The following is a 20,889-nucleotide window of genomic DNA, read 5'->3' as shown; positions in this document are numbered from 1 at the left end:
TCTATTTTGCTCTCTGTAAAATTATGAAAACCTGAAGCATAATCAGTGCATTTAACTTCTGCACAACAACACAAAAGAAAAATACTATAGATGCTGAAAATCCCAAATAACTTCCTGGTGTGCTTACTGAGAGAATTCTTCATTGTGATTCACTGCTTGATGACATTATTGTTGCTGGTCACAGGAGATCCCCTGCAGTTGGCATCAGAATCAAATTAACATTGGGATGAATTAAATTCATGCCACCGAGATTTCTAGATCTTTATGGGCAGCTTTCTTCAAGGTCAGCAGCCAACATGAGAGATTGGCTGAACACAAGTCCTGGCCCAGGATGTTTATGTTACTTTAAATTTGTTTCTTTTGCAAACATCAATTTTAACTGGCACAATAGTCGAGGTATGTTCTAAAGGCTGATGATTCCTTTGGTACAATCGGTTAATCCAACAGTGAATTTCAGTTCCAAGTAATCCAACAAGATGATTAATATGTAGGGCTTTGAGAATAAAATGTACATACAGCACTTGTAAATAGCTGAAGGGAAAATAATATATCTATCAAATAAGTTTTGAAATGGATTTTAATCTTAATAATTCATGCTAAAACTTTTAACTTGTGTCATATAAAATTGTGTACGGTTCACACTTAAACCTGACCAATTACTTTGGGAACACTGATTACAAGATCAAGGTTGCATTCAAATTTTACATTTTGTTTGAAGGTTCATCAAAAACTATATTGATTTCTGTGTCAAAAGTAAGCAGTCTTACCATACCAGGTTAAAGTCCAACAGGTTTGTTTGGAATCACTAGCATCAGGTGCCCTGATGAAGGAGCTACGCTCCGAAAGCTAGTGATTCCAAAAAATCTGTTGGACTTTAACCTGGTGTTGTTTGACTTCTTACTGTGCCCACCCTCGTCCAATGCCGGCATCTCCACATCATGTGTCAAAAGTATAACATTCAGTCTTTAATTACTTTTTTTTCCAGTTCACTACTGTTTACAATGTGGCTTTAGGTCAGTCAAATCCTCATTGTTCAATATTACTATGTTATCTAATTGGTTGAAATTATAAGTTTAGTTATATACAAACTGCAAATACTTTGAATAATTTCTTTAACTGTCATTTTTGATACAACTGCTGCCTTGCAGCTCAGTCATTTTAGTGTGACTTATGTATTCTGCACCTTTAATTTGATAGGAATCTTAAGGAAATAATGTAATTTGAACATTTTCTTCTGTTTTGTATGTGAAGTCACACTCTATATGGCAATTGATTGGGCCACGCATTTGAAAATATGGTCGACATTGAGAGTTCTTCTCACTTAATAAACTGCATTTCAGTTTAGCACATCTACACACACCTATGATATGTCTTATTTGCAATGTTGACTTTTTCAGGATTATTTACATTTGTTCTTTGAAAAAACAATATTGAAAGCCAGTTTAGAACAGTTGGAACTACATGTTTTATTGAATTTTTTCCCCTCATTAAAGCTTGGAGACATCACTGTTAAGAGGTGCAGTTCTGCCTTTTGTTGTGTATTATAATGCTGAATAACCTAAATATTAAATCGAATTTACAACCTGAGCTCACTATAGATATAATATAAACATGTAATCATTTTGCCGTTCTCAACCATTGTGAACATATATCTTTTCAAGTAAACGAGTTTCAATTTTATGAGAATTCACATGTTGTAGTATGATAAGCAGCAGAGGCTCAAATAGTCAGCATGATAACTGTAATGCCGTCACATTTGTGTTTGAGATCAAATTTTGTGTCCGATTGAAGGTAAATTTTAATGTCTGCCAGTAGTGGCAAAGGGGTCTTTTATAAGCAAGGAGAAAATAAAATTGTAGACTTCTGATGAGAGTGAAAAATAGTGGAAAATAGTAAAAAGAGCTCAATGCTGTTTATCCACTTTATTGAACAAACAGACTATGACAAGTTCATTAACTGATTTCATAACTTGAAGAAAGTGCTGCGTAACGGATACCGTTTATGTTACTAGCATATATTGACATTATGATACTGGAGTATTCTCTTAATGTTTGAAATTATATTTGGTAAATGATTAAATGATATTTGAAGTCCCAATTTAAAAAAAAGTTTAGAGTTGTAATAGTTATGTTAAGTGTTACATTTTTTCAGTAATTTAAAAATGGTATTATTTCAACATTTTCTAGGCTGTCCTTTATAATGACAGATCTGTCTTGGAGAATCATCATTCTGCTGCTGCATGGAACTTGTTTATGTCCCGTTCAGAGTTCAACTTCTTGGCAAACCTAGATCATGTTGAGTTCAAACGTTTTCGTTTCTTGGTGATTGAAGCAATCCTTGCTACTGATTTGAAAAAACATTTTGACTTCCTTGCTGAGTTTAACTCCAAGGTTTGTAAAACAGAGCTGCTGCGAATGAAACATCATAGTTGTGGCATAAGTGTCCACTACAAGAAACAAAATAAGCCATGTAATTTTTATTTGACTTATTCAGTAATTGTAAGCAAATCTTCTTCAAAATTAATAAGTCAGATCAAAACAACAGGGAATATGTTACTGACCGTGCAAATACAAAATGGATACATTAACTTTTGAACATGGTTCAAAAAAATGGGCATTTTTATTTCTCTTTTGTTTTGCTGACCTTGTCTCCTTGTCATCCTCATCAATTTGGGAACATGGATTTTTGCTGCAGATCACTGCGAGTCTCTCCACCCCCCCCCCCCCCCCCCCTCCACCCCCACACACTTTTATCTTGGGAAAATGCCTTTCTTCATATCTGAACATAAAATGGTGAATTTTGTTACACTGTTTGACTGTAGAGAGTATTACAGCTGAGTGACATCTTTTCCTCATTCAATATCCACGTACATATTAGGACAGGATTAACTAGATAGTAATCATAAGTGGAAACTCTAGTTGATTTCCCCTCCTCAGTGGTGGTGGCCTTGCTACCTCAACCTGAAAATGTTCAGTAACATTTTTCTAATTGGTGACAATACATAAGATGACTATCGAAATCATTGCCTTGTTCCAAAAAATGTATTGCTCCCAGTGGTTTCTCCCTGACTTCTCGTGTTTGATTTTTGTCAAGTTTTACATTTGTAAGGGGCAGCATGGTGGCTCAGTGGTTAGCACTGCTGTCTCACAGCACCGAGGTCCCAGGTTCGATCCCGGCTCTGGGTCACTGTCCGTGTGGAGTTTGCACATTCCCCCGTGTTTGCGTGGGCTTCGGCCCCACAACCCAAAGATGTGCAGGTTAGGTGGATTGGCCACACTAAATTGCCCTTTAATTGTAAAAAATGAATTGTGCACTCTAAATTTAAAAAAATGTTTTTTACATTTGTGAATGTATTAGTAAATTCTAACTGTGTAAAGTTATATTGGTATTGTTTGCTGTCTTGAAGCAGGTAAATGAAGTCAACAATCCAGGACTTGATTGGACCAATGAAAACGATCGTCTGTTAGTGTGCCAGGTGTGCATAAAACTGGCTGATATCAATGGTCCTGCAAAGGTGAAGGAGTTACACCTCCAGTGGACAGAAGGCATTGTCAATGAGTTCTATGAACAGGTTTCAATTGTTTTTTTCCTTCAAGAAAATGTATGCTAGATGTTATGAAGCATTGGTCTTATCCCCATTACAAATGATGTAAGAGCCTTAATGCAATACCACATCTCATGCGCATGTCGTAGTATCTACCATTTACCTTACACATTCTGTATATGTAACATACTTCATACTTGGACAATTTTGGTACAATAGGTATACATCAAGTGCAAATAGATTAGGAATAATCTACTACAAATCACTTTTCATGAGATTTATAGTAAGCTATATTGTAGAAGTAAAGGAACTCATTATTTAATACTGGAGGATTTCTCATATTATTTTATGCTATGCAGGGTGATGAAGAAGCAAGTCTTGGATTACCCATTAGCCCTTTCATGGACCGTTCTTCACCTCAGTTGGCTAAACTGCAGGAATCTTTCATTACACATATCGTAGGCCCTCTGTGTAATTCCTACGCTGCTGCAGGATTACTACCAGGTCAATGGATGGATGGCGATGAAATTAATCCAGAATGTGGTGAGGATGATGATGATGATGATGCAGAAGATTTGGAAACTGAAGATGAAATAGATGACGAGGATCTTGATCTTCCAACAAGTAAATGTTTCATCTTAAAATGAAATTCTGAGTGATAGTAAATATAAGTACCTTGACACAAAAAGCTTCACATTGAATGACCTGGCAGAAATTCAATTATATTAAGACTAACTTGTATCATATGGCACTGTTGTAAAATATATTTTTGTTTGGTTATTACTGTTACTGAATTTTTAAAGCAAGCTGTTTGCAATTGTTCGAAATGAAATTGAATGGATTCTACTTTGGTTTCAAGCAAATCAAGAACAATGAACCTATAAAATACCAAAAAAGTACTCCTAGTTGGTTGGTAACAGTGACGGCAAAAACATAAAACATTTCTAATTTACTTCTTTTAACTTGCAGGGCAGAGAAAGAAGAGAAAAGGAAGGCGGAGAATCTTCTGCCAGATTATGCACCACCTAACGGAAAATCATAACCTGTGGAAGAAGGTCATTGAAGAGGAGGAGCATAAACAGCAATGCAAGTCAGAGCTAAATATACAACAAACAGACAAGTCATCCTTACCTCAAACTTCGGATGAAATCCAGGTAATTGAAGAAGCAGATGAAGAGGAGGAGAGGCAACAAGGGGAGGAGAAGCAATGCTGAGAAGATGCAGTGCTAAATAAAGAACATAGTAAAGCCTCACTCTGCTGACAACAGAGACTGATATACTTTGTTAAAAGGCCTTAATACTGTGAGAGGATTCTAGCGCTCAGCAGAATCCCACTCGTATATGCACTTTCAACCCATGGAAAGATTCGAGTATACCATGAAACAAAGCCCTGTGTGCCATGTGGTGTCCAAATGTTTTCATGTTGATGCTGCCTTGCAGAATAAAGAGTGCTCAATTTCCATGTGATACTGGAGGATGTTGCAAAAACTTCAGCTTAGCAACTGCTGTTACCAAAGTGAACTGAAAGTTTACCATTTTCATTTGTAAGGAGGAAGGTGGATATTAGGCATTTATCAGATATCCAGCATCTATATCAAGTGGACTTGAAAATTGTGGATTATGCCTGTAGCAATTCAGAATGGAGCACTGCAGTAAAGAGCCTTGTTGTAAGGGCCGCTGATTTTTTTTCTCTGAAAGTATCTGCTTTAATGCAGGTAGCACATAGAACCCTTGTCTCATTATATGACTGCAGAAAAGAATATTAGAATGACTAAAATTCTAGCTGCATCATTTTTCTGATGCCTTTTAATGTACAATTTGCCTTGTTTGGTTTTGCCTTTTTTGTGCTGGAAGTAACCAGAAATGCACAGTGGCCAAGCATTTCAGTTTGCCCGAACATCACAGTATATTTGTTCTGTAATAGAACAGAGGAGTATGTTAATGATGAAGGGATTTTTTAATGTTATTGTTTCTTTTCACTGCAACTCAGGATCCATGCTAAGATACATGAAGCAATGCCATTGAAGTTATGCAGGTTGAAAGAAAAAAAAAACAGTTGACATAGTTAACACATTTTAAGTCCATTTTTGTCTTGGAAGTTCAACTGGTCTTTCATGTCACATACACAAACTTCCTCTTATGTATCCACATTGCTAGTAATATGAATTTGTTATTGCACATCATGAGGCTGAAAGGTTACTGTGTATTGCAATCAGTATACCTTGAACTAGTAAAATATTTGCCAATATGATTTCAATATGATGGAGTATGTCATATAGTATGTAGTTCTATTTTTTCACAGTAGAAATTCTAGACATTCCACAGGGCATCGTACCTGCTCAGAACTATAACTGCAAACTCATCCAGTGTAAACGTGGTTGCAAAGAAAATGCATGTACAGCTCTTACACAATACTTGTAAGTTAGTTTAGGCAGCAGGTATATAGTTTTCTTATGCAGACTGTACAAATAGCTACTGGTACAGTTGTGCACCTTTTTAATACCAAACAAGTGTTTTAGTTATGCACAGATAGAAGACTACATTATAAAAAGATTTATTCATCTGAAAATGTTTGTATTAATAATGGATTATATAAAAATGCATTTTATATACCTACAGTGGATGATGCGAGTAGAAGGAGTATAAATATCTTAAGATAGCAAGAAAGTGTGACTCATCACTTGTCAGCAGGAATAAGGCCTCTAATAGCCATCGGAACATTTTATCGTTCCTTAATTTCTGCAGCAATGTGTCTGTGTGCCTTTTTGCAGCCACTTACAATATTAACGCACTAAACCTCAAGTTGTCATATTGGTCATACAGTGAATGCCAAGCTCTTTGTCCGATTGTCTGTATTAGATCAGAAACCTTAAGTCAATGTACCACTAGTATGCATGTTATTTCACAGACTGAATCACCCCAGTGGCTGATGATATTGATCGAACAAGGGGGGAGGTACTGTATAAAGGTATTGTACTTGACTGACAAAGGAAGGGAAAGTTAAGCAAACTGAATGCTCCAACCATGGTTGCAAATCTTTTGTTGACCGTGCATTAAATGTTAAAAATATGAACACCACCTAACAAACAGCACAGACAGTATGTAATTTATTTCATGAAAATATTTGTTTATTTTGTTTGTGTGTGTATATAATATATATATATATATATATGTGTGTGTGTGTGTGTGTATATATATATATATATATATATATATGATATATTATGCATATATTGTGTGTATATATATATATATATATATATGATATAAAAATATTGTTTTGTTGTCATGTCCAATATTAGTAGCAATGTCTGTCTGGTAGACAGACTTAGTGTTTGATCATTTTGGGTCTTGATTGTTTAAATACTTATTTTTAAAAATGTGACCAGGCAAACACTTTCATTTTTCAGATAATAGTACAGAAAACTGATACATCTTCTGTTTTATATTTATCAATAATTAGAGCAATCTATTTGCTCTATAAATTAGGATATAATTTTTATAATTGTTTTGAGTGAATTTTAACTTGCAGCATTTTTAAACAAATAGTAATACGGTACTTTTTGCATTATTTTCTTGCCTTGTGTTTCCTAAAGTTGTTCTAGCTCTGGAAATATATATATTTTAACTCAGCGAAGTATTTTGTATCCCTTTGGTTTAATTTTTACCTCCATTTTTACTTTTTAAAAAGTTATTTCTTCAAGGAGTTCAGAAATTGAGGTAAATCTACCCTGTGTCAAAGAGTTACATTGATGTTGTGATTCCTCATTTTTACATTGTACATTTAGTTAACAAAAATTCAGTTATAGCTGAAATATAATAGAACACAAATATATGACAGCAAGCAACATTTTTTAACAACTTATTTGTCTTATTTTCCCATTTATGTGGTAGATTTGGACCACGCTGATCAGTGGATATTTTGTTTTTCTTTAAAAAAATCTGTTCAATTATATTGATAATTTAAATTAATCGAATTCCACAATTTTCTAACTTAAAATAATTTAAAAATGAAGGAAAAAAAGCAAAACTTAAAGAAAATATAATCAATGTCATATCTTGGGGATCATAAAAAGAGATCTTTCTTCTAACCAAACCTCATAGTGACCACAATTGATTGGTTTTCTTATGTTACCAGCAGAAAATGTGTCATCTTCTGCAGTTTATTATTAATTATTGGAGTTTATTACTTTAATATTTGTTTTCATGTTAGAAACACTTTCTGCCTCTTAAAAATGCAGAGAGAAAGTTTCCTCAAGCTGCTGACATTTTTTGGCTTGATCCACCAATCCCTCTAACTTTGATTAAATTTGCTTCAGTTATCAACCAAAGTTAGCTTTCTGTTTTGGATGTCATGGATATTTCACAGTGACTCACAGGGTACCAATTTAATCTGTGCCATGACTCTTAAAGTATGGAATGAACTCTTAACATGACCAGATTTTATTCATAGCCAAAAGGATGGCAAAGGTCAATCCTTCAAAACACACAAAGACACTGTAGAGAGCAGTCTCGTTCTCCACTCTCAGAAACATAGTTAGTTGAAGAATGCTTGCAAACATTCTCCAAGATGGGCTGTTCATGACTGACCAGCACAGGCATTGATGTAAATTAGGAGAGGACTGTTGGCCTTTTTCTGGGTTTTGTAGAACCAATAGACACTTCACAAAATTACAAACAGACTTCCATGAACTCTTGAGGAGGGAATGTTATTTCTGTAAAAGGGCTACTGGGATGTGCTTTCAAATTTTCAAACAGCAGCATTCCTAGAAAACATCCCTGTTGGATCCGCTTTCTGCACATAGCTCGTGTTTTCTCTCAGAGCACAAAACTTTCCCAGGATTTAGGCGATTGGCACACATCTGGTTCTCAGACCAAACTTTCCTCAACATCAACTGATCCACCTACATCAAGATGCAGGCAAATCGGCTTATTCAAGTGGATGTTAGATCTGGCATTGTGGTGGCAAGTTTCCTGCTAGCAATGGTTCCTCATACTGGCTTAGAGGAACAGAGATTATAACAGTCAGTGTTATTGATCTTGCCAGGGAAACCTTAATACTGATGGTGCACATTGCCAAATATGGAAGCAGTTTGTCCATTAGGGTCATGAATACTTTAACTTACCAAAGCATAGTGGGCCAGCAAATTAATTTACAATTACTACTTGATCATGTACACAGTCTGAGACAGTTGTGAATCTAAATTGTGGCCGTTCCCACCCAACAAAAACATTTTTTTGCCATGAATGGTTGAGAACATTTAGTGGCATCTCTTGAGGCCCATAAAGTACATTCTTTAGTTTCTCAGTTTGACTTTAAACAGTATTTCGATTTGGTCCTAAATTACTTTGATTTCAAGTTAATTAATGCTCAAAACATTTGTATTATTTTGAGTTGAGGTTTCTAGTACACAAAGTTGTTACTTGACATCTGAGCATGAGAAGGTGCAGAAGATGCAAATCAAGCTTTGTCCTGGATGGTGTTGAGCTTGTGTGTTGTTGAAGCTGCACTCATCAGGGCAAATGGAGAGTATTCCATCACACCAATTACTTAGGCCTTGCAGATGGTGGGCAGGCTTTGGGGAGTCAGGGGTTAGATACTTGACGTATAATTCCTAACTTTTTGTCCTGATCTTATAACGACAGCATTTATATGTCAAGTTACTGGTCAGTGATGAGCCTCCAGGATGTTGCTGGAGAGCGATTCTGTGATGGTAATGCCATTGAGTGTAATATTTAGGTTCTCATCTTGTTGGAGATGGTCATTACATAGCATTTGCATGGTGTGAATGGTGCCACTTATCAACCCAAGCCTAAATGTTATTCAGGTCTTGCTGCAAATGCACACTGCCTACTTCAGTGACTGAGGACTTTCGATCTTCAGGGAACATTCCACATCTGACCTTAATGATAGAAGATCATTGAAGCAGCTGAAGATGGTTGAGCCGGTGACACAGTCCTGTGAAACTCCTGAAGCAGTGTCCTGAGATTGAGATGAATGGCCTGCAACAATCAGGACCATCTTCCTTTGTGCTTGGTATGATTCCAGTCAGTGGGGGGTTTTCCCCCTAATTACCATTGATTTCAATTTTACTAGGGTTCCATGATGCCACACTTACCTCTGAAATTCAGCTACTTAATCTATGTTTGAACCAAGGTTGTAATGATGCTTCGAGCTGAGTGGTCCAGGCAAAACTCAAACTGAGAACTGGAGAGCAGGTTATTGTTAAGTTTAATATTGCTTGTTAACAGTGACAACGGCCCTTTCATTGCTCTGCTAAAGATTGATGAGTGATAATTGACTGGGTTGGATTTGTCTTGCTTTTTGTGGACAGGACATAACTAGGCAATTTTCTACTTTGTGAGCTAGCGACTATTGTTGCCGATGTAGTGGAATTGCTTGCATGGAGGTGTGGCTGGTTCTAGAGCATGAGTCTTCAGCACTACAACTGGGGAATTGCCAGAGCCAATCATTTTTCTATGTCCACTGCATTCAGCTGTTACTTGATATCACATGAGGTGAATCCCGTTGGCTGCTGTCTGACATCTATGATGCTGGGAACCTCAGGAGAAAGACCAAGATAGATTCACTTAAAACTTCTGTTTGAACATTGCAAATTCTTCAGTGTCTTTGGCACTGACACGCTGGGGTCCACATTGAGAATGGGAAAGTTCATGAATCCTCCTGTTAGTTGACTCACTGGTCACCTTCATTCATGGCTAAATGTGGCTGGATGATAGAGCTTTGATTTGGTTTTGGGGTCACTTGGCTGTTCCTATTGTTTTAGCATGCATACAGTTTTTCATTGGTTGGAACCTCATTTTTTAGGTTTACGTGGTGCTGCTCCTGGTACGTTCTCCTGCACCCCTCATTGTACCAAGGTTGGGCTGCTGACTTGATGGTAATGATAGTGTAAGGGATATGTCGTGTCTTGAGGTTATAGATTTTGGTGGAATAAATGTCTGCTACTGCTGATGGCCCAACACCCTTAGAATTCCGACAGTGCAGAAGGAGATCATTCAGCCCATCAAGTCTGCACTGACCCTCTAAAAGAGCACCCTTTCTTGGCACAAACTATCACCTTATACTACAACCCATTAACCCCATCTAACCTTTTTGGACACTAAGGGACAATTTAGCATGGCCAATCGACTTACCCTCTACATCTTTGGACTGTGGGAGGAAACTGGAGCAAACCCATGCAGATACGGGGAGAAAGTACAAACACCACACAGTCACCTAAGGCTGGAATTGAACCCGAGTCCCTGGTGATGTGAGAGCAGTGCTAACCACTGTGCTACCGTGTCGCCTCTCTGTTCTGAGTCTATCCTATTTAGTGCAGAGTAATGTCTCAGTATGATGGACGGTGTCAACAGTTTCCATGAGGACTGCAATGCTCACCCCTACCATTAATGTTGCAGGCAGGTGCGCCAATGATCCATAGGATGTTGAGGACAATTTCCATGTAGGCTTTTGCCTAGTTCTCACCAGCTGCCGCAGGAGCTGGACAATGCGCCGAGTAGGATTGGCTACCAAGTCACTCTTTGTGATGAACATTGAAGGTCTCCCACCCAGAATGCATTCTGTACTTCTGTTGCCCACACTGCTTCGAAGTGATGATCAACAAAGAGGACTATACTGTCGTCTACAAGTATTGAACGAAGTTCAAAAAAAGTGTTTCTTCTCCCCTTGACCCTCATTTCCTAGTCTCTTCAGTTATCCCCTGTTTGTGTCTTTCCAGGTGTTTGGGATTTTGTTGCTGGTTCCTGAAACCAGTGGAAAAGGATGTATTGTAGAAGTAATTCTTCAGTTAAATTGCATAAGAGAATCTGGCTTTTCAAGGTACAATTTTTTTCCCAGGACATAATTATTATCCTATATGGAAACAGAATCACATTCCAATTCATATGCAGATTTTGAGCCGTACAAATGTAAAGAAAACTATCCTGTGATGGGTAATCATTTATTTTTAAACACTGGAGAAATCGTCTGTCAGATCTTCAGTTAAACTTTAAAATATGACCAGAGAAATACAAATGAGGCAGGCACTGTGTACTGTACCTGATTGAAAGATGTGCCATTTGCAATATATCATTGGAACTTTTGGGGATATATGCAAAGTTTGAACATATCTTGTTTAAAATGCTCTGATCTCTGCCAGGTTTTTAACCTTTCATTAAAATATACCTTCTCAGTTCCTCACAGGAGTTGCCCTTTATGTTCCTATGTTGACAAATAGAGAGACCCTTTTGTTGCTTATGGCTATTTCCTCATGCGTTTTGTAATTTGGTACCAGATTGTTTTACTTAACAAGTGGCATTGTTCAGATTTATGTTTAATTGGAAATGTAGGATTGAGCTGCAAGATCTGTGAAACAATTTGCAACGCTGTTGGAAATGACCTTATTTCAGTGCTGTTTCAGCAATGCACTAACATTATTAATAAAAATGAAGGAATTGTTTAAACAGTAATTGCTATTTACAGCAGTATGCATTTTTAAAGGAAATACCTGTCCTGATAAATATGATCTCAGTGGTCAAAAAGAATGATGTTGCTGAAATCATTTGGGCCATGACTGGAAACTATCTGCATAGAGCTTCTTCAAACATTACCCAGTAAAGCACTATATTAAATATTTAGCATCTGAAGAGTGATAACAAACAGTTAATTGAAGGATTCAGTTGATAGCCGAAGCCATCAAAGCTAAGGTTGGGTCATTTAGCAAGTATCATCAAGCCCTTGGAAAAGAGTAACTTATTTTGTAATATAATGAATCTATTTTATCTAGTATGTCCATTTTATGATAATATGTAATATCTTATTTATTTAATGAGTAAGCTAGAATTTCATTTATCTGTGACTTGGAGAAAGATCATATGAACTGTGAAAAATCTAGATCAGAAGTCTGAAAAAAGATATTTTATCAGCTATGATACATTCCTTTTAATCTCTTCAAAAATCATGAAAGAATGCATCATTGTTATTGCATCTGAAATAAACTTGTGCAAGTTAATTCTTGAGTGGAAACATTGAGGAAAATATTGAAGAATATAGAACTCTGATATCTCTCCATGGTGAACATTTATTCACTTGTATTTCCAGAGTGATTGAGTGATCTATTAGTATGTATAACTTAAAGTAACAACCTATGTATACTTGTCAGTTTCCTATTAGTTTCACGTTGACCATGATTAATACTCTTTTCACTTAATGGGAGACTGGGTTGGGAGGTAAAGTCTGAAAACTTTATAAAAAGCTTCTCTGATGTTACGGTTAATGATTTCCCTAGTCTTATTATTTGAGATATCATTTGAAATTAATGTTTATGTTGATCGTACATATACTTTCCATTTCAGCAGACAATTGGCATTTTTCATGTTGGTTGACAGTCCAAATCCGATGTCACAGAACACCGGAGTCTGAACCAACAAATGGCTTGGAGATTTATTCAGAACATTGTAACTCAATTCAATAATGAAGAATTGGAATTTTAACATTTGAGTTGTGCCAGTAGAAGCCGTACACATGTCCTTTGTCGTGATGATCTAACTTTAATTCTGTAGATTGCTATGGGGAAATGAACATTTTATGATTGTTAGATCCAGCTATCCAATTTTTGAGTTCTGATCCCATTGATTTAATCACTTCTTTTGTAAAATTAATAGGTAATGGAATTTGCAGTGAGATTTGTAAACGACAATGGGATCTGACCTGGAGCAAAAGCACCTCACAATTGTGCAACTGCCTCCCAGACCGAAGTGTCCAGGAAACTCTCCCTCCCTTGATGCTTGCAATGTCTACGATTCAGTCTCCAGCTCAACAACTCTGAGCTGAAGTTTAAGATGCCTGGTTACCAAGATCACAATACTCTCCACAAACTCTCACATACTGCAGTTGCTACACACGTCCTGAATTACCATTCCATGTATTCTAATTTAGTTGCTTAATGTTCATGCATTTAATCAACTTAGCATATATTTTTTCGGTAATCGAGCTATTTTCGAAGTGTTGCTGTGGTAATGTTTGAAATGCAGCAGCAATGTGTGCAGAGCAAGGTCCCATCAATAAAATCATAGAATCCCTACAATATATTTCAACACTGGTAAGACCTGCATTTGTACTCCATCCCTAATTGTCCATGAACTGGGTAGGCTATTGCAGAGGGCAATTAAGAGTCAACCACATTGCTTTCAGTCTAGAATCGTATGTAGGTCAGACTGGGTAAATTGCCTTTCTTGCAGTATTCACAGAATCATGGCAGGTATCCTCAAAACAGGCTAAGTGTGCTTAAATGGGGCTGCATTGCTGACCCTGCTTGGTTTAATTGAATGAAATTTAGTTTGAGTAAGTGATCATAAATGCAGTGTCAAATTCCCACTATTTACATGCTGTTTAGTCACACAGGTCAGAGAGTTGAATGTATGTTGAAGGAATGGTGTGGGAGACAGAGGTTTTGTATCATGGAGTAGTGCACCAGTGGAAAGAACAAATTGTTCCGTTGAGATAGGGTCTACTTAAACCGGAATGACACTAGTGTCTTGGTGATCCATATAATTAGACTGTAAATATGGTTTAAATTAAAGTGGGTGAGGAAGGGGTGGTGTTCAGATGGGGCAAAATTATAAATCTAAAGTTTTAACCTTTGTATTAACATATAAATGTTAAAGCGTAGAACAGTGTAGCAATTTAGATGTGACAGGAAGGGACACCAAATTTTAACAGTACTGGTGCATCAGTGAATAAGATCACTGGTAAGCCCCGCATTTGTTCTCCATCCCCAATTGTCCATGAACTGGGTAGGCTATTGCAGAGGGCAGTTAAGAGCCAATTGCTTTCAGTCTGGAGTTGTATGTAGGTCAGACTGGGTAAATGGAATTTCTCTCCTGAAAGGGCGTTTGCAAACCAGATGGGTTTTAGAACAATCGTTGATTGTTTCTGGCTACCACTACTGAGATGAGCTTTCAATTCCAGATTTGTTAATTGAATTCAAAATCCACAAGCATGGTGAGATTTGAATTCCTGTCCCCATGGATTATTATCTGGATTACTTGTCTAATGACATTATCACTGCACCATCATCTTCCTGGAGAAATCAAGGAAACATTTTTAAAAGTTCAAATTAAAACCACTTAATTTCAATGCACAAAGTATGCGTAACAAGATAGATTTAATCAATGGCAAAGAGATAAATGGGTATGATTTAATAGTCATTGCAGAGGTGGTTATTGCTGATTAAGTTTGGAACTAAACATTTTGAGAGTTTTTTAAGATTTGAGAAGATGGGCAAAGTGGGGTGGGGTGCGAAAGGGGGTAACCCTGATCATGAAGGATTTCATAAATAATTTAAAATATTGGCTCAGAAGAGTAAGAATAGAATCCATATGCATGGAAGTGAGAAATAACAAGGATGAAGAACTGCGGGTGGGAGTAATTTACAGACCCCAAATAGTAGCTGTGCTGTTGGATAAACAATCAAGAAATTAAAGAAGTTTATGATGGTAAATACGATAACTGTAAAGGTCTTTAATCTTGGTAGAGACTGGACAAATCAAAATGACAAGTAGTTTGGAGGATAAGTTCATGGAAGGCATTTGAGACAACTCCCAAGAACAATACATGGAGCACCAACCAGGTGATTTCAGATCTTCTCTTATACACTGAGACGGGGTAAATTAATAGTCGTCGTAAGGAATGTCATAGAATTTCGCACTGAGTTCGACAGTCATATACTTAAATCTGAGATAACTAGAATATTAAGTTTCAGTGAAGCCAATTAAATAGAGATGACAGCTGAATTGGTTCAAGTGGATTGGGAAATTAGAATATAGGTTATGATGGTAGGTAAGCAACGATGAACATTTAAGAACATATTTCTCGACAGGAGAATTTCCCTTGAAAATTAAAATCTTCATGGAAAATGAGATCCATCTGTGTCCAATTCATTATTAAAAAAATTAAGAGTCCCAATTAAGGGGCAATTTAGCATGGCAATCCACCTATCGTGCACATCTTTGTGTTGTGGGGGTGAAACGCACGCAGACACGGGGAGAGTGTAAACTTCACATGGACAATGACCCAGGGCCGGGATCAAACCCGGGTCCTCAGCGTTGTAGGCAGCAGTGCTAATCACCGCGTCACCATGCTGCCCGCATCTGTGTCTAATGGGGATCACCATAGTTTCGTGTCACGGACAATTTTAAGGTGTTACCTTTTATTGCCCATGAAAAATATTTGTATGTGGGTGTGTCTATTTTAGTCCAGTCAGAGTGATGACGTCAATTCAAATGAATCAGCAGCAAGCTTTTGTGTATTAAAAATTAAGAAAGCTATTTTATTTCTCACAAACATTTGCCCTGAAGGTTAAACAGATTACATAGAATTTCATAGAATTTACAGTGCAGAAGGAAGCCATTGATGTCTCACTCGCACAATTCACTACATTAATACAACCACACATTAAACCAAATAAAATTTGAGGTAAAACAATGATTATAAAAATGGAATTTAACTTGGTATCTATTTCATTGTGGGTCTTAGGTTTTTTGGTCGAGTTGATTATTTGGTCGGAAGTGAAGATCCTGAAAAGTAGGGATTTGCTTGTGGTTGCGAAAGCTCTTCTAGTAGATCTGCCAGAGGTTGAGAACTCAGTTGAAGTTGGACAGGGAGAGGAGAGAGTCCTTGTTCATCTTGCAAGACACTGTAGGTATATACTTTGTCTGCTTAGCTGACTGCAGTGGTGGCTGACTCTGCAGGATACACTCTCTTTGATGGAAGCCTGTCTTGAAGTCTCTGAATACGTTTCTCTGAAAAACAGTTTGAATTTTCTTTTAATATCTTATAGTAAGGCGCAAAGACAGCTGTTGCATTTTGTGACCTCACGCCTTTGTCGAGCCATGATACAAATAAGATATTGTGGTATTCCCATTAAACAATTGGATTCTTCTCCCAGCTATGATTTCAGTAGTGTTTTGTGCTTTAAAAGGCAAATTCACATTTTTAACAATTAAGGTGATTTTCATTTTGTCTCCTGGTGTTATAAACATTGAGTCAATGTCAGAAAGAGAGTCCTCTTTGTTCTCTCTGGAGACAGGATAGTGTTGGGACCTGGTGATCTTCGGAAGTCAAGTTGAATTTTAGTCTTTTCGGTGTAGCTTTTAAAAGTAGTCTTTTGAGTCACAATCTCGTCATGCCAGTATGACCATGACATTTAGATTAAAAGGCTTAAAATATTGCCAGGGATAGTAGTAAACCTGAGGATTGGAAGTGTTGGATGGAGGATGACTAAAAAATTTTTAAAAATATTTTTATTGAAGTAGTTGCAAATTTTATAACAATAACAAAAACAATGACATTGTCATGGTAAAATAAACACTTCCCGACCCAATCTTCACACACCACAACCATCTAACACCTATCCACCTGCCCTCCACCCCCCCCCCCCCCCCCCACCACCTCTTTGGAATACTGCTTCTGCTGACATTTGAAATTTCCCTGAGAAACACAGCCATGTCACTAACCCAGGTCTCGACACTCGGGGGCTTCGAGTCCCTCCACATTAAAAGGTTCCGTCTCCGGGCTACCAGGGAGGCAAAGGCCAGGACATCGGCCTCTTTCACTCCCGGATCGTCTGACACACCAAAGATTGCTACCTCTGGACTCAGCGTCACCCGGGTTCCTAGCACCGTGGACATTGCCTTTGCAAATCCCTGCCAAAACCCTCTGAGCTTCGGGCATGCCCAGAACATGTGGATATGGTTTGCTGGGGTTCCCGCACACATCAATCTTCTACCCGAAAACCTGCTCACCCTCGCCGCCGTCATGTGCTCGGTGGACCACCTTAAATTGTATTAGGCTAAGCCTGGCACGTGAACAGGAGGAATTGACCCTGCTTAGGGCGTTTGCCCATAGACCTGCATCTAATTCTCCACCTAGCTTGTCCTCCCTCTTGCCCTTAAGCTCCTCCACCAGAGTTTCGTCCGCCTCCAACAGCTCCTGGTAGATGTCCGACACTTCCCCTCCCCCACCCAGGTACTGGACACTATATCCCCCGTGGCAGCAGCAGCGGAAAGGCCGGCACCTGTTTTCTCAGGAAGTCTTGCAATTGCAAATATCTAAAACCATTCCCTGGTGGCAGTTTAAATTTATCCTCCAGCGCCTTCAAGCTGGGAAAGCTCCCACCTATAAATAAATCCGTCAACCTTCTAATTCCTGCCCTCTGACAGCTCTGGAACCTGCCGTCCAGCCTGCCCAGTGCAAACCTGTGGGTGTTGCAAATCGCCGTCCAGACTGACCCAACTTCCACATTCATATGCCTCCTTCATTGCCCTCAGAGCCGCCACTGCCACCGGACCTGTGGAGTACCGGGCCGGCGAGAACAGCAGAGGTGCCGTTACCAATGCCCCCAGACTGGTGCCTTTATAAGACGCCGCCTCCAACCGCTCCAATGCCGATCCCTCCCCCATTACCCACTTCCGAATCATGGCGATGTTAGCCGCCCAGTAGTAGTTGCAGAAGTTCGGCAGCGCCAACCCCCCACCCAGCACATTCTCTTCACCTGCGGGGTTTTATTCGCCCATACAAAGCCCGCGATGATCCTGTTCACCCGCTTGAAAAAGGCCTTAGGAATGAAGATGGGGAGGCACTGAAGGACAAACAGGAATCTGGGGAGGACCGTCATTTTCAAGGTTTGAACCCTTCCCGCCAGTGACAATGGGAGCATGTCCCATCTCTTAAAGTCCTCTTCCATTTGCTCTATCAACTGGGATAGATTAAGCTTATGCAGTGCCTCCCATTTCTGAGCCACCTGGATTCCCAGATAGCGAAAACTCTTACCTCCCGTTCTAAGCAGTAGCTCCCCCAGTCTCTCCTCCAGCCTGAATCACAAACATTTCGCTCTTCCCCATGTTCAATTTATACCCCAAGAAACTGCCGAATTTCCCCAAGGTCCGCATGACCTCTCCCATCCCCTCCAGCGGGTTCAAAATGTACAAGAGCAAATCATTCGCATAGAGCGAGACCCGATGCTCCCTCCCCCCTGGAACCAGCCCCTGCCAGTTCCTCAAAGCTCTCAGCATCATGACCAGTGGCTCTACAGCTAGAGCAAACAGTAACGGGGAGAGGGGGCACCCTTACCTCGTCCTTCGATGTAATTTGAAATACCCTGACCCCAGCCAGTTCGTACGTACGCTCGCTACAGGCGCCTGGTAGAGCAACTGCACCCAGCCAATAAAGCCCTCTCCAAATCCAAATCTTCCCAGCGCCTCCCAAAGGTACTCCCACTCCACTCGATCAAAAGCCTTCTCTGTGTCCATCGCTACTACCACCTCTGCCTCTCTCTCTGAGGGCATCATAATAACATTTAGAAGCCTCCGCACGTTGGCCTTGAGCTGCCTGCCCTTAACGAATCCCGTCTGGTCTTCCCCGGAACGCAGTCTTCTATCCTTGTGGCCAATATCTACATTCAGATGCGAGATTGGCCTATATGACCCACACTATTCAGGGTCTTTCTCCCGATAAGAATAAGTGAAATCGAGGCCTGCAACAATGTCGGGGGGAGGATTCCCTTCTCTCTAGCCTCATTAAACGTCCTAACCAGCAGTGGGCTCAATATCCCTGAGAACATCTTATAAAGTTCCACCGGGTAGCCGTCCGGCCCCGGAGCTATGCCCGACTGCATGCCCTCCAGCTCCTTGATAACTTCCTCCATCTCAATTAGGGCTCCGAGCCCCTCCACCAGGTCCTCCTCCACCAATCCAAAAATTGCCTCATCTCCTTCACATCAGCCGGGGACTCCGACTCATATAATTTACTGTAAAATTCTTTAAATACTTTGTTCATCCCCCCCCCCCCCGGGTCCAAGACCATGTTCCCGTCTCTATTCTTCACTCTACCAATCTCCCTGGCCGCCTCTCTCTTCCTAAGCTGTTGTGCCAACAGCCTACTCGCTTTTTCCCCGTACTCATAAACCACCCCTTTTACCTTCCTCAACTGTTCCACTGCTTTCCCTGTGGTCAACAACTCAAACTCCGCCTGCAGCTTCCAACACTCCCTCAGGAGCCCCGTATCTGGGGCTTCCGTGTATCTCCTGTCCACCCGGAGTATCTCCTCCACTAATCTCTCCCTCTCCGCCCGTTCCCCCTTTTCCCTGTGGGACCGAATCGAAATTAGCTCCCCTCTAACAACCGCCTTTAGAGCTTCCCACACCATCGCTACAGATACCTCTCCCATGTCATTTGTTTCCAGATAGTTCTGAATGGATTTATTCACCCGCCTGCCGACCGCTTCATCCGCTAACAACCCCAGATCCAATCTCCATAACGGACATTGCCCTCTCTCCTCGCCAACCCGCAAATACACCCAATACGGGGCATGATCCAAGACTACAATTGCCGAGTATTCCGTCTCCACCACCCTCGATATTAGCACCCTGCTAAGAACAAAAAAGTCAATACGAGAGTAAACCTTATGGACGTGAGAAAAAAAAGAAAACTCCTTCGCCCTCGGCCATATAAACCTCCATGGGTCTATAACCCCCATCTGTGCCATAAAGCCCTTCAATTCCTTTGCCACAGCTGGCCTCCCTGACCTAGATATTGACCGAACCAATTAGTCCGCCCCCCATAATCCGGCTATCGACTCTAAGTCCGGGATCTTACCTAACACCCACCTCGTAAACTCCACGTCGTCCCAATTCGGAGCATATATGTTCACGAGCACCACTCGTACACCCTCCTATCTTCCACTCACCATTATGTACCTACCCCCCTTATCTGACACGATTCTCACAGCCTCGAATGCCACTCGCTTACTAATCAAAATTGTTCTGATCTTTGAGTCCAGCCCTGTGTGGAACACCTGGCTAACCCAACCCTTCCTCAATCTCGTCTCATCTATGACCTTAAGATGTGTCTCCTGCAGCATAGCCACGTCTGCCTTCAGTTCCCTTAGATGCGTGAACTCGCGAGCCCTCTTGACCGGCCCATTCAGTCCTCTCCAGGTAATCAGCCTGGACGGGGGGCTTCCCCCCCCCCCCCTACCGACTAGCCATCACCACTTTTAGGCCAGCCCCAGACTCAGGCCCCCCGCTTCCCCGAGTACCCCCATGAGCAGCAGCCGCTCCTGATCTCCCACTTATTCCCCGACAATAGTTCCTCCCCTGTCAGCAAAGCAGTCTTCGCCCCCCCCCCCAACAGCACCAGAAACGTCATCCCCCAAGCCAAGCACCAGTTTAACACTTGCTCCCCCCCCCCACTGTGCTTCCAAGAGTCGGCTGTACCATGCTGACCCCGATAACCCCCGCCCCTGCCGCCAAACCGTCTGTCTCCCTATTGTTCGAACCTCCCCC

General features: G+C 40.1%; 1 protein-coding gene across 4 annotated transcripts in view; it reads left to right on the top strand.

The window, feature by feature from the left end:
- pde3b (phosphodiesterase 3B) overlaps positions 1 to 12,822 on the top strand; it is a 363,186-nt gene extending 350,364 nt beyond the window's left edge. For 3 of the 4 annotated variants that reach the window (XM_072466423.1, XM_072466421.1, XM_072466420.1), the window contains 4 exons: positions 2,187 to 2,390; positions 3,407 to 3,571; positions 3,904 to 4,168; positions 4,514 to 12,822. In XM_072466423.1, coding sequence (XP_072322524.1) covers positions 2,187 to 2,390; positions 3,407 to 3,571; positions 3,904 to 4,168; positions 4,514 to 4,758 — 879 coding nt within the window. In that variant the 3' untranslated portion in view covers positions 4,759 to 12,822. The remainder of the gene's footprint in view (positions 1 to 2,186; positions 2,391 to 3,406; positions 3,572 to 3,903; positions 4,169 to 4,513) is intronic. The other variant, XM_072466422.1, reaches the window with a different exon arrangement.
- Positions 12,823 to 20,889: the final 8,067 nt, after the last annotated feature.

Source organism: Scyliorhinus torazame, chromosome 10 (assembly GCF_047496885.1).
Source record: "Scyliorhinus torazame isolate Kashiwa2021f chromosome 10, sScyTor2.1, whole genome shotgun sequence".
Classification (NCBI taxonomy): Eukaryota; Metazoa; Chordata; class Chondrichthyes; order Carcharhiniformes; family Scyliorhinidae; genus Scyliorhinus; species Scyliorhinus torazame.
The sequence above is the reverse complement of the archived record's forward strand: the minus strand, read 5'-3'. Positions and strand labels throughout refer to the sequence as shown.